Here is a 14,966-nt window from a genome sequence, read left to right as displayed (position 1 = left end):
TGTGTGTGTGTGTGTGTGTGTGTGTGTGTGTGTGTCTGTGTGTCTCTGTCTCTCTGTCTGTCTCTGTCTCTCTATCTCTATCTGTCTCTATCACTCTGGGTCTCATATATCTTAGGCTGTCCTTGAACTTGCCATGTAACCCAGGATGAACTTGAGCTTCTGGTACTCCTGATTCGACCTCCTGAGCACTGGGATCATAGGAGCGTGCCATGAGCCTGGCTTTGTAGTTGTTGAACCCACTGAGTGGTGCTTTGTTACAGCAGCCACAGAAGCCCAAATACATATGGAATAAAGTTATTGTCCCATCCCATTTATGACTCCTACCAGTGATCAGAGTGGAGATGAGAGTGGGAATCTTGGCCATATTAGAATCCTGTCAACTACAGGTGGAGGTTCCATCAAACCCCTTGGCCAACTCATTTGAAAGTGCTGGTCTAACTTTTTTGCTTATTTCATTTATTGAGCTTTCTATTAATTTTTCCCTATTTAATAATTTACTCAATTTTTTATTTTAGTTGGCTCAAGGGGACTAGGAAAGGAGTGGAGGAAGAGGACATTGTTTCTAACTAGAAGCTACAGAAATACACCCAGCCCTTCATATATGTGGCTTCTCTATCTATGGATTTGATCAGCCACTGATAGAAATTATTGGAAAATTATAACTGTACTGATAATGGATAGATTTTTTTGCATTATGTCCTATACAATATAGAAACAACACCATATGACAACTATTTATATAGAATTTGCACTGTATTAGGCATTATAAACAATCTACAGGTGACAAAGCATACAAAAGGATGTGTATACGTTCTATGCAAATACTCCGCCATTTTACATAAGAGACTTGAGATGTGCAAAGATATGCAGATGCAGTGGAGATAGAAAGGGATAGAAAATGGGGATGCTATAGGGCTTCCGAGCTAAGTACAGAGTCCCAGTAACATAGACCCACAGGTACAGATAGGAGAAAGAACTTGATGACCCTACTCCAACCATTTGGTCCTCTTTCTGAGTCACAACTGACAAAATTTAGTACAAGGAGATTGTACTAGAATCTTCCTATTTCTTAGCGCAGAGTCATCACACACATCAACACAAATAATTACTGTAAAGCATGGTCATATTTTAAACAAATGTCTTTGAGTCTAGCATTTAAAAACTAACATTTAGATAAAAAAAAACCTGTAAATCTCTCCTAGTAGGTTCTATCAGCAGGCACATGAGGGCCCATTAACTTGTCCTTGATTTTCAGGCTGCACCCTCAGAGGTTTGGAGTTAAAGGTCTGGGTTACATGTGCACAACTGGTAGTTTTTAATTACATTCTACAGTCTGGTTCCAGTCACCATAGAAGCAGGACTTTTTGGTTTCTATAGTGCTATTACTACTTGTGTCCTGAGCTTCCTGAACATCTCATTACCTGTACTTTTGAAGTTGGAGTCCCCAGGAACACCAAAAGGAGCTGGAGCCAGTGCAATAAACAAGATGCAGGAAATTAGTCATGTGTATGTGTTGTGATGCAAAAGGTCCCCAGGAATTCTCTTCTCTTAATTAGTCTCAAATACTTTTCAACCTTATTTCTTTAATGGCATTTGAAATCCATTTACTCCCAAAACTTACAAGATAATTTGTGTTTGAAACAGGATCTCATGTAGCACAAGGTGGCTTCACACTTCCTATGCATCTCAGGATGAACTTGGAACATCCTCCTTCACCTGCCAAGTGCTGAGATTGTAGGTGTGTGCCTCCACACCTGGCTGAGGCAAGTTCTCTTTAACCTATTCTAACTGACTCACTCAAGTTGGAATATAACCAATCCACCCACCTCAGTACCCCACCCCAACATCTCCATTCTACTTACATATGATATAGTAAACCTTATCCTTGACAGCTCTATTTTTATACTGTATGGCAAACACAGAAGCAAACACACACTTAAAAACCGAACTCTGCATATATTCTACATTATAAACAGAAGCACACAAACACATTTTAAAACCAGGGGTCAATAGAACAATATCCACTGCATGAGGACACAGCACAGTAACATTACAGATACTTTTTTTAATGACAAGTCGTAAATTAATACAAACTACAGGCTACAATATACTGAATACAAAACCCATTCAGGTAAAGACTAAAAAAGCATCACTTAACAAGTCAGTCTGATGCAAGTGGCTAAGAAATGCAGGCTCCATTGTGATGACACAAGCTTTACAAACAGCACATTGGCACCCCCACCCCTACCTCCACCCCAGTCAGTGGCCATAGCATGGCCAGTGACACTGGTGACTGAAAATTCTAACACTCAGCATTGATATCAAGGGACATCTCTGTAACATGTTCACTACGCAAAACTCAAGACAAGAATATGTGAACGTTCTTTGCAAACTGTAAGGTGCTGTGCAGATGTTGTTAGCTATTGCTATTATTCCTGTTTAGTGAGATTTCACCAAACGTGGAAGGAAGACTAGATTGTATAACTGACAATATGACTTACAGAACATCTTAAAAAAAAAAAAAAACGATACTTCAAGCACACATAGCAATTAACAGAAGTGTAAGTGTGGCCGGCAGCAATATGGAGAGATTCTGGACTTTTGTACAGAAAACAGGGTTAAGCTATTCAGAGGTTATGCATTGATGGGTAGGTTCCCAACGTCTCCGAGAGTAATTTATTTTTAAGGTAACTCCATCCCCCTAAAAAAAAAAAAAGAACTTTTGTGAAGCTATTAGAGGGCACTCGAGAACAACTCTAGTGAAAATGAACTTAAAAGCTAGGAGTAGAATCTAAATGGTTGTATATTTTCCTAGTGAATGACAGAACACTTGAGAGTAAAGAAACCTGTCATTGACCTAAGACAAGTGACAAATACTGTGCCATCATTGAACTAATTATCAAATGGGCCTAACAAGTCTAAAAATTTGCTAAGCCTAGGCACTAAATATGAAAACTGTCTGGAGATATAGTAGATATAAGTAAAACACGACTTCAATCCTTTCATATAACTTTAATTTTAGCCTTCCTTGGGTGCATCTTACTTGTCTAAATACTTTTACTGACCTGTTTGAATGTCCTGTCTAGATAAGATTTATATGAAAATAAATACAAGCCCATTGGTTGCTTCTTTTAATAAAGCCAAATTTGTTGTTTTTGTAGGGTCTTGTTGTTTTGAGACAGGGTCTTGTGCAGCCCCAGGGTGGTCTTGAACTCTTGATCCTCCTGTACCTGCTTACCAAATACTAGAAGTATAGGCATATGCCACCACAGCTGGCTCAATATAACTTTTCTGATGTAAACTTTCAAGTTATTATAATTACTGTTAGATCCCCATGAAACATCCAGTTATTTTGAATAGCCGGTTTCAAATTCTTTACTATCATTACAAACCAGAATGCTAATGTAACATGTGAAATGGCAGACATTTGAAGAATGAATGATACCAGATGCATCTTACAGCAGACTTCCATTTTTTCAGTACTGGGAGAAAAGATTCTTTAAGAGGGAAATCAGAAGTTGAGGAAGGCATTGATACAGAAAATAGGGTAAAATCAGTAGCCTGCACTGAAACTTCAAGTTATATTCCCTAATGAGATTATTGTTACAATTAGGTTTTGAACATCAGTGAACATATTCCTGCCGGAAAACACTTAACAGTTCAACTGTAGCTTTTCTTCTAACACATGAAATATGTACTTTGTGCAAGAGGAAACTAGTTAGATACCTTGAAAACATGTCTATTTGTCGAATACCACATTCATTAACATAGCTAACAGCAGCAAACTCATGAGCAGTCAAAATCCTTGGAAATAATTAACAGCTTTGAAAACAAATCTATTCTGTAATTAATTCTAAGTATCGATGTGAATATTTGATTTTAGTGTTTGAACACATTGTACTTTATTCTCAAGGGAAAATTAAATGTATTTACATGTATCCCTGGCTAAAGTATTTTAAAGGACCTATACCATTAGTTAGCAATGTTTGAAATCAAATAAAATAACCCAACAGTGTATTTTACAAACAGGACAAGATCCCTAAAGTACAAGGGAAAAAACCTCAGCATTATATAAAAATAAACTGAGTGGACATTCTAAATACAACAGACCACCTCATAAGGGAACCATCTAGAAATCTAGCACAAATGTCTGAGACTCAACTATTGTAATACTAAGAATTGCAGTCTTTACAAAATAAAGACCCTTATATTTAGAATATTCAATTTAAATACAAACTACATACAACAGTTAAATTCAAGAATTAAGAACAACCCTTTAATAATCATGTTTATCGCAACAATAATATAACACAAACACTTATCTTTATGTGTAACCACCTCTCTATTCTTCTAGTCTAGTTCCACAGCATAAAATAACAGCAAATAAATAATGGCAAACATTTAGACATGGGCCATTCATTATATTAGGATTATCATTAACAGGTATTTGAACTTTCTTCATTTTTACAATTTAAATTTAACTGATACATAAAAACAAAAAGCACACATGCTTATGGGGTGCCATGTAATGTTTTGATATATGCACATACTATACAGTATTTATACTGAGTTTTCATCTCAAAATTTTTTGTTAAAAACATTGAAATGTGAATTTTAGAAGACTAAAGACAGAATGTGATTTCTAAGACAATGGGCAATTTATCATGTATCTGAAAAACTGAAAACAGCTCTTTGGTGAAGTTGGCAAGATCTAAACTTAAACCAAGATTGTAGTGTTTACAGAACCAGCATTAAGAAACATCTTTCAATACTGCCCAGGGGTTGTGAACTAAACTACTGATGATCTGCAGGTAGTAATATTATGGGCCAATTTTTATTTTCTTTCTATTATATTTTTCCAGTGTTTTATGAACTTTTAATAAGAAATAAATATTTGGGGGACAGCATTTTTAGATTGCATATACACAGTACCAAGTGGTTTATTTGACCATTGACTGAAGGTACGAAAGCAAGGTAACAGGGCTTTTTTTCTGGGGCTGGGGTGTTCTCATCAAAAAAGACTTGAAGGACTATCTATAAATATAGGATGTAACTTAGCTCTGATTAAAAAAAAAACAAAACAAAACAAAAAAAAACCTCCAAGAATACCTCTTAAGAAATGTGATGTTTTCAAGATTGTATACAATCTGTGTGTGAAAGCTGAACATTTTGGCATTCTCTCTTTTTTTTTTTTTTTTTTTGGTTTTCCGAGACAGGGTTTCTCAGTGTAGTTTTGGTGCCTGTCCTGGATCTTGCTCTGTAGACCAGGCTGGCCTCGAACTCACAGAGATCTGCCTGGCTCTGTCTCATGAGGGCTGGGATTAAAGGTGTGCACCACTGTCACCCGGTTTGGCATTCTATCATATACTATCTATTTTAAAGTAGGATGACACACTAAATGGGATTTTGATAAACTTTGCAATTGAAGCCTAATTTCAAAGAAAAATGTGGCACAATGTTAGTAGGATAATCACAATACTGACAGTAAGCTCAATTCTTTGCCTCAGTAATCCTAAATCCTTTGTTTGAATGGGCGTGATTTCAGCAACTTTCCCCATTAAATAATGGAATGTGAGAGTTATCCTTCCTCAGTGACATTTAGATTAACTACACTGCCTACAATTTTGGTAGCTTTCCACAGGAAATTAGAATCTCAAATCCAAGGGCCTGGTATTTTCCAGGAAGTCCTCCAGTGAAAAAGGAAATTAGGAAATTTAGATTTGCTTCACTAAGTATTTCTTAATCTACCCAAATAAATAAAACTAAAAAGCAAGTATAAGGCAAATTGCTATACATTTTTGTTGTTGTAATTAAATTCTTTCTAGGATAAGATATAACTCTCTTAACATATACATTTATACCTACTTAACTTTACCAAATTTTCATTTGCAAATGGAGATTCAAAGTTCAAAGTGACCACATTATTGGATGGGTCAAAATTTAGCCAAATGCGACTGACTCCTTAAGACTGATTTTAACATGTTCTTTCAACTTTATTCAAACAAAATGTATTTATTTATTTATATCCCAGAAGTACTTAACATATTCAAAAAATAAATTTCATGCTATCAAAAGGTGATGTTCACTTTAATCCTGTTTGCCTTCACGCCACTGTCGTGAGCCTTCATTCCAGGCCACATAGACAAACAGGGCCAGAACCACATGAACAGCAACAACAGCAACAATTGCAGCATAAAAGTAGCTGTCTCTATTGGACATTCCGAGGGCACCTATCAAAAAAAGAAAAAAATTCATTTTATTCCACACTTACAAACTACAAAATTCTAAGCCTAAGAACTTTTTTTGGAACAAAGACCATTACATAAAACAGCAACCAATCAAAACACAGAGTTGTGTAATCTAGTCTCAATACATCTACAAAACAACTCCTGTAGCAAAGGCTCAGGCAACACTGCAGAAGGGGCAGAAAGATTATAAGAGACAGAAGATTAGGGAATTTGTTGAGATTATGCCTACTAGGAATGTCAGAAGATACACCCCTAAAGTCTCACCAACATGACTGCCTAAACATGTGCTGAACAAGGACAACAACAATAGACATGCTAATATGGATGACCAAAAGCCCAGGAAACCTCAACCTTATACAAAGAACTGCAGGTAACTAAGGAATGATGAGAGTGTAAGAAATAATATTCTACAGGGAAAAACACACCAATTGGTTATCCAACACCAAATGGTCAGCCTGGAAAACATATACATACAAGTAACATTACACATACTGAGCACGTTGTACTTCTATATTTAGGAACACACACACACACACACACACACCAATTAATGAAAAAAGAGGTCATGAATTTGAAAGAGAGCAAGGAGGGGAATATGGGAGGTTTTGGAGGGAGGAAAGGAAAGGAAGAAATGATATAATGCATATTATACTATCAACATGTAAAAGAAGTAATAAAAATATAAAATAAAAAAGAACTATAAAAATAATAAAGTCTTAAAAAGACATAAAACAAATGTATGTAATCATACATGAGAGACACAATGGCTTCTTAGAATGAGCAGAGATAGATAAAGTTCTCTCCTCCTTCTGTTTCTCAATAGTTACACAATCTCATGCTGTAGGCCAGGGTGGCTGGGAACTTGAGATTCTCCTGTCTCAGTTTCCTAAATACCAGTATTACAGGCATCTACATTTCGAAATTCACACTAGCTATTAGGAAATTCTCTTGACATTGTACCACTGGCTGTCATAACTAATTCCATCATTTTGGACAAATAATATGTATGAATAAAAATATGACTCCATGTAAAATACAATGATAGGCACTTATAAAAAGAATTATAGGTTAAAAATAGTTCAGCATGAAAAGGTACTAACAGACTGCTTTATAGAAATCAGCAAATACGAATGGTTGTTTATTTTCAATATCAATATGATTTCTTATACACCTTTGTAGCATGAATCTCTTACTTTATACAAGTACACAGATATTAAGAGCAATGAGAGAAAATGAAAGAGCACTATAAATAGAATTGGTGCCCAGTTACCAAATTATGTTGCTTTAGTTTGTAATTCTACCCTATGATAACATAGGAAAAACCTGTCACAGTTCCATGAGTATGAATAAGGAAAGTCAAGAGAACAGTGCCCATGACACAGAACTTGGAATTACCCTGTTTTCATCTCCCATTTCCACCAGTTACTTGTAGTGCAGACAGCAATTACTTTTTTGTACCACATTTCTAAAATGAGGATACTACTACAAATTAATTCAGAAGTTTGTTGTGGGGATCCTGTGAATAAACTCAAGTAAAACATTTAAAGCAATACATTATATGTAATAAATATCAAAAAAACTTTTTGTTTTTGAGACAGGGTCTCATGTAGCCCAGCCTGGCCTCCAACTCTTTTATGAGTCCAGGCCCTAATTCTGCCTCCTCTTCCTAAGTATTATAGTCATGCAGGGCCATACCCAGCCAACCAAAGCATATGACTTCTTACTGGATAGATTATACACTTAAGCAAAAGGAATAAAAGTTTAACAATAAAAAGATTCATAAAAGCATTGAACAAATTAGAAGAGAAAAACGTCCTCAAGCATGTAAAAATTACCTTCGAATACATAGGATTTAGTTGTAAAATACAACCCGATAGGAACTGTTATCATTAAAGCTGTGAAGAACAGGAGTGTCTTGAGGGTTGAAGCTAAAGAGTTTTCATTTCTGGAAGAAAGTGAACAAACAGAATTTTCACAAGCCATATCCAAATATAATAATTACCCCCCTGAAGATAACAGAGTTCTGAGGCAAACATGGCGAAGGAGCAAGCATGCACATACTTGAGCCTGCCCCTCAGCATGGCATACATGCACTAGCACGTGCCTCTGAAATTTACATAGGAAAAAGCCAAACCCATTTGCTGGCAAACAGCTCCTCCCTGAGGAATGTACATGTTTCTGCTCCAACTAGAGGACTGGACCAGAAATAGAACCAGAAAAGAAAGATTTATTCTAGAATCAAACTTATCCAAGACCCAGTCAGGGTCTCATAAAACATACAGTTTGGTGGGAGTAAATGGAAAAGACAAATGTATTGATGCCATGGAACTCCAAATAAAAGCCCAAAATAGGCAGCTCAATAGCGGTACTGGGGCTGGACATACAGATGATGAAGGAAATTTTGAGTACAATTAGTGTAGCATTGTGTCCTATGCCCATCCAGAGGTACATTCAGTCTACAAACTCCATTCATGGCTAAGATACAGATACAGCCATTTCTTAATGTGTTTGCGGTGGTGTGTGTGTGCGCGTGCACGTGTGTGTGCACCCGAGCAATGAAGATAAACATATTCTACATTTCCACATATATATAAATTCTTCAATTAAAAAATGACCAAATCTATAGAAAGAATAAAACAGTGGCAACCATGGGTAAGGGGAAAAAATATGGAACTATCGGTTAAAGTCCAATAAAGTAGCAGAGACCTAAGGCCATTAAGTCTAAATAGCTACTGCACTACATGAAAATTTTATCTCATAAAACTGCACCGTAGTAAACTTTCCATCCTTATTACATTCCTTGGACATATGGGAGAAATTAAATCTTACTGTTATGCTTACTGTCATGGAACAAAAAGTTCTAAGATTATCTTTTCGTACCTAAATGTATTATCTTTTACTATACTCTGCCATTACTGAGCTACATAATCCTCATCACATATACATATAATCATACATATAATCATATATATCATATATATCAAAGATATGAAAATACTCACTATTCAACCACTTCTTTTCTGGGTCTTAGAAAAGCACTGAACTTTAGATTTTCTTAGTGGTAAATTAATATTTTGTAATATTGTAAGCATGCAATATTCAGACTATTTATCTAAATTGGTAAGAAACAAAAATTCAAAGAAAGGATTATTTTTACTTATTTAGTTACCTAGTTGTTTAGTTGTCAATACCAGGGATTGAACTCAGGGTCTCATATATGCTAATAGGCAAATACTCTAGCACTCAGCTACCTCTCTACCTCTTTTTATTTCTTATCTTTTGAGACTGGGTCTCACTACTTGCCCATGTTAGCCTAGAACTCACTCTGTAGCCCACCAGGCTTTGAATTTGTGATCCTTCTGTTTCAGCTTTCCCAGTAGCTGGTATTAAGAGGCCTATGTCACTATATCTGGAGTGTTCTTTATATAATCTCTTTTAAATACCTACTATCTGGCATAATTTTTACAAGCATGAGACCAGAGAGATGGCTCAGTGGTATTGCTCTTCCAGAGAAGCAAAGTTCCAGTCCCAACACCCATGTCAGGCAACTCACAACTGTCTTACTACAGATCCAGAGGATCCAATGCATCTGACCTCCTCAGACACCTGAACTCATGCTGTGCATACACACACACACACACACACACACACACACACACACACACACACAAATTTTAAAAATAATTTTTATAAACACTTATTATTGAAAAGATGATACAATGCAATAAAAATATGGTGAACAAAATCATAGTCTCACCATGAAAATATAACCTTTACTATATACTAATGTCCAGCACCCCACAGCCTGTATGTACATATGTTAACAATTTATGGCCTATTATTATTTTGTTTTGTTTTTCAAGACAGGGTTTCTCTGTGTATCCCTGGCTGTCCTGGAACTCACTCTGTAGACCAGGCTGGCCTCAAACTCAGAGATCCACCTGCCTCTGCCTTCTTCCTGAATGCTGGAATTAAAGGAGTGCACCACGGCCCAATTATTATTCAATTATTTTCAATACATTCTTACTACTCTCTATGTTAAACCTTAAAAATTTGACTCTTCTCTGTTATAAGCTCAGTAATTTAAGATTAAGTAGAGTTATCCACCATTTAAAAACAGGAAAATATTTTTGAGAAATGTGTTTTTAAATGATTCTGTCATTTCACAAACATCACAGTGTGTACTTACACAAACTAAGTTGGCTGAAATAGCACTAGATAATACAATCCCATGGAACACACTTGCAGTCTGTCATTGTCCAAAACGTCCAAAGCACATGACTGGATAGTCAAAGTTAAGTGTACAAACTTAAAAAAAAAATTAGCTAACCAATTTTCCCTAGTATTTACACCACTTTTCTCCTTTGATTCTAGCCATATCCCTCTACACCTGTTGGTTATGCTGGTACAAATCAGGTTAGGTAGAATCGGTGATATATTATATTTTAAAAAAGCAATGGATACCATTTGATTGATTTATTTTATACCTCTGACTGGGAGTTGCTGAGACCTGTCAGAAATGAGGAATGGATGGAAAAACCAGAGTTAATGTTAGACATACAAAAAGGAGAATGTTCCCAATGAATTTTATCAAGCTCCTACTCTTTAACACTTTTCAGTTTTCCTACTTCACACAAATTTCTGCAGCAAACATTGAACAGATAGAGATTACCACATTCCCCTTTGTGGCAGGCAAGACTTACAGCAGAATTCTTTTAAGATTTCATTATAAATTCCACTAGTAACTGTCTAGATGGTATACTGTATTCTTAGTGTACTTAGTAAGAACATCTATTGGTATTCTTATAAACAGTCATTTTTACAAAAAAAAAAAAATTCCCCACTAACATTACTGGAGAGTAAAAGGATTACAGGGTTTTGGAGGCAGTAGGTGTGGTCTAATTTTGTGATCTTGGATAAGTCATTTATCTGAATTCAACTTCCTTTTCTTCCAAAGCTGAAAACTAAGTAGTTAGCTAAACTAAGAATTAAGAAATCTGATGATGTCAATTAACGGTTGCTTCTGTCCAGTCACCAGTCCCCACCCTACTGAGTGATTCCCCCCAAGAGAAGCGGCCTCGCACCAGGGCCAGCCTCTACTCCATTCACACACCAGATGTTTACAAAAATACGTGATGTAGGCCCTGGCAGGTCTCAAGACGGAGGAGGCCAGGTGCCTGTCTTCAAGAGAGCAAAGGAGCTTGGCAAAGGAGAGACTGCAAATCAGCAAGCTTGTCAAACAACAGGGAGAGAAAATACAAGGAAGCAAGAACTGAGGGCCTGCTCACTTAAATGAAAGGTGGGGTCATCCGTACAGAAGGTGCAGGCTCCAAACTACTTCATCAGCCTGCAGCGGACCGCGGAGAGGCCCCTATCCCAAGCCCACCGGGTTTGTCTCCTCCATTCCCTGCGGCGCACGCCAGACCAGCCCCCCCCCCCCCCCCCCCCGCCGCCCATTGGCTACCCAACCGAACTCAGAAATACCTGAACTCTGGGGACTGCAGTGCGTTCAACGCCGCTTTATCAAGGCGCTCCATGGCGTGGCCACGAGAGCAGCGGCAGGCGCTAGGTAATTGGCGGGGCTCAGCGGCCAGTTAGGAGGTGATAGTACTAGGCCGGTCGCACCGGAAGTATCTGGACAAATCACGCAGGTGCGGCACGGCGTGGTGACGCAAGGAGGCAGCGCGCGCAGGCGCGAGTAGGGCGCGGACACTCACGTGACTTACCCGCGAGAGTTCCGTGGTGTCCGTGCGGCCGCGAGCGTGTCGTTCTCCAGGAGCAGGCCGGGCGAGTAGCCTAGCCACCCTACGTTGAGCCGGGACTTTCCGCGTAGCATCGTCCTCCCAGGCACCCTGCCTCTCATCCGCGTCTTGGTCCCGCTTGCGGTGCCACGGGAGCTTCGTGACCCAAGGTGGAGGAGCAGTGGAAAGGATGACCCGGCTGTCGCCTCTGGTGCTAGGCAACCAAGCAGTTTCCGACAACACAAAAAAAAAGCATGCACAGCCCATGAGCAAAGACCTCATTCATTCCTGCCCGCCTTGGCAGTCCAGCAGGAAGTTCAGAGGAGTTAAACACTCACCAGCATCAGTAAAATCAGAGACCTGTCCGCTGAAAGAGCCCTTGCTGAGGGCTCTTGCTGTTCCGCATTGGTAGCAGGTGACCCAAACTTCCACTTAGAGTCAAAAGCTTGTTTTGCAGCTGTTCAGAAAGCCGCCAATGAGACAACAGGAATTCAAAAATAGTAAGGACAGGTGGACCTATGCTCCCAGGCAACCCGAGAGGCACCAACGGAAAAGGGTGTGTAAGCCCTAGGGCAGGCTACACAAAATTAGGTTGCCCTGGCTGCTAATACAAGGACAGCCCTTACTTGGTCAAGCTTGAAAAGGGCTGCTGACCACATACCTATTTTCTGCACCATAGGATACTAAGCATACCTGAAATCACAAGTAAACCAGCAGTGTGTCCTAGATTGAGCAGTAAGAAGTCCGAGTTTCAATTTAAATGTAATAATACCTCTGTAGGCCTCATGCAGATCCTTAGGTGAACTTAATGTACGGACTCAGGAAATGGAGAGCTGGGTGCCACGAGTGACACACTGGACAACCAGTCAAGTACATGGAGTCATTAGCCAGTTTTTCTCCACTTTGAGTGGTGGGGAAATGTCAAAGAATGATAACTTACAAACAACTCATGAAAATCATTTGAATTTTCATGTTCATAAGTAGAATTTTTTGAAACTGAGTCATGCACATTCATCTGAATTGTCTCTACATGGGCAATGCTCTGTAGATGTGACATAAGTGGTATGTTCCACAAATCCTAAAATATTTTCTATTTGGATTTCCAGTGTGTGTTTGGGGTGGGGGTGGGGGGACCAGGACCTTTGTAGCATGTTGGATAAGTGCTCTCCCACTGAATAACTACTCCCAGAATTCCTCATCCCCTTTTAAAATTTGACACGGGGTCTCACTCACTTAGTCAAGCCAGCCCTGAACTCATTCCACAGCACAGGCTGGCCTTGGACTCAATCTTTCTGTCTCAGCCTCCCAAGTGGCTGGGATTACAGATCTATACCACCACACATGGTGATATAGGGTTCTTTGCAGGAACACTTTGCTAATTCCTGATCTTTCTAATCACCCCTTGGTCCTTAAACCCCTGGGGATCCACACACTTAATGAGTGTTCTGAGAACAAGTTGTGGTATTTCTAAAAACCTAATGGAACTTCAACAGCTAAACATCACATTATTTGACTTGAGGCATAAATTATGTCTCACTGATAAGGTAATCCTGTCCATCTAATGAGTAAATGGAAAGACTGTTACTGAAACCTAAAACATGTTGTAGTATACTTGATAGAACAAATCTTTAAAAATATATATCTAAAAAGAACAATCATGTGCATCCAATACTATATAGTATATAGTATGTGTTAGACAACTGAGTTTTGTCTACAAAAAAGGTTCTTGATAGTGAGAAAATTAGGAACTACAATGTAAGTATATTAATGTTTTCTGGGACCACTGTAATGAAGGACCACCAACTGAGTTCTTTGAACAACAGAAGTTAATCCTTTTACACTTCTAGAAGCTACATGTCTGAGATGGAGGTATTCTTAAGGTTAGTTCTGAGGCCTGCTGGAGAAAGATGTAGCCATTCTGTGCCTCTCCCTTAGCATCTGGTCATTACAGGTAATGTAATGTGTCAGGCACTTTTTTTTGGCTTGTAGAAGTGTCACCCTGATCTCTGCCTTCATCTTTTCATATTGTTTTCCCAGCGTGTGTGTCAGTGTTCAAATGTCCTCTATTCATAAGGACACCAATGCTATTGCAATAGGGGATTATCCTACTCTCTTTTGACAGTATCATAACTAATTACATTTGCACCAACTATATTTTCAAATAAGGTTATAGTCTGAGGTGTGATATGGTCACAAGGGAGGAGCATATAGTAGTGACACCGTTATTTCCCTTAGAATCAGGAAATGATTCTCAAATATTTGTCTGGGACATTCACCATTGTTGAGAAAACTGAGAACTATTGAGAGAAGTGACTTGCCCCAGATTTCTAGGGTCAGTGATATGATTAGAGAATTTATAGCCCCTAACTTTTGGTCTAGTACTTACTCCACAATATTGTTGTAAATGTCATTGTCATCAACGAGGTGGCATGGCAGGTATGCAAGTAAAGCCAGGTTTTAGCTACCCCAAGATCTGCAGTCTATCCCACAAAGCCATACTCCCACACATCTCCGTTTGGAGCTCCCACTGTGGCTTTGGATGGGACAGCAACACTTGAAAGACCAAGTGGTACTTCCTCAAGTCTATGCCTACACAATATGGCATTTCAAAAACTGAGATACAAGGAAAACAAAAATAAGCTCCACCATACAGTCAGCATGTAAGGAATGGGATTTCATTTGTTTTCATTTTATCAAAGGTAGTTAGTTCAACAAGGGCTTATCCTTGCTGAAACATCTCCTTCCCCTTTGTGCCAACTAGCCAATTGTCTCAGGTTGTAAAGTTGAGCTGCCAGCAATGGAGTAGTCACCACCTAGTCAGCAAAAGATGAGGGCCATTTGGGCCCCAGTGTTCTTGCTATCCAGGGCTGGGTCTTGGTGCATCCTTTTGCAAAAAGGGTTATCTTGCTGAGCCACTTTCCTTTTGTTTGTGTGCTCCTTTGTGTAATGCTGAGCTTGTTGTTTGTTTTTAACATTT

The 14,966-nt window shown here is 38.5% G+C and overlaps 1 protein-coding gene across 1 annotated transcript; it reads right to left on the bottom strand.

The window, feature by feature from the left end:
* Window positions 1-1,936: 1,936 nt before the first annotated feature.
* On the bottom strand, window positions 1,937-11,898 carry Vma21 (vacuolar ATPase assembly factor VMA21). Its single transcript, XM_052740987.1, has 3 exons — window positions 11,733-11,898; window positions 8,084-8,193; window positions 1,937-6,230 (listed from the first exon to the last, which is right to left on the bottom strand). Exons 1-3 carry the CDS (start codon window positions 11,783-11,785, stop codon window positions 6,088-6,090), a joined length of 306 nt encoding a protein of 101 aa, XP_052596947.1. The 5' UTR covers window positions 11,786-11,898; the 3' UTR covers window positions 1,937-6,087.
* Window positions 11,899-14,966: the final 3,068 nt, after the last annotated feature.

Source organism: Peromyscus californicus, unplaced genomic scaffold (assembly GCF_007827085.1).
Source record: "Peromyscus californicus insignis strain IS unplaced genomic scaffold, ASM782708v3 Scaffold_10__1_contigs__length_136768540, whole genome shotgun sequence".
Taxonomy (NCBI): Eukaryota; Metazoa; Chordata; class Mammalia; order Rodentia; family Cricetidae; genus Peromyscus; species Peromyscus californicus.
This window is presented reverse-complemented; position numbering and strand designations above follow the sequence as displayed.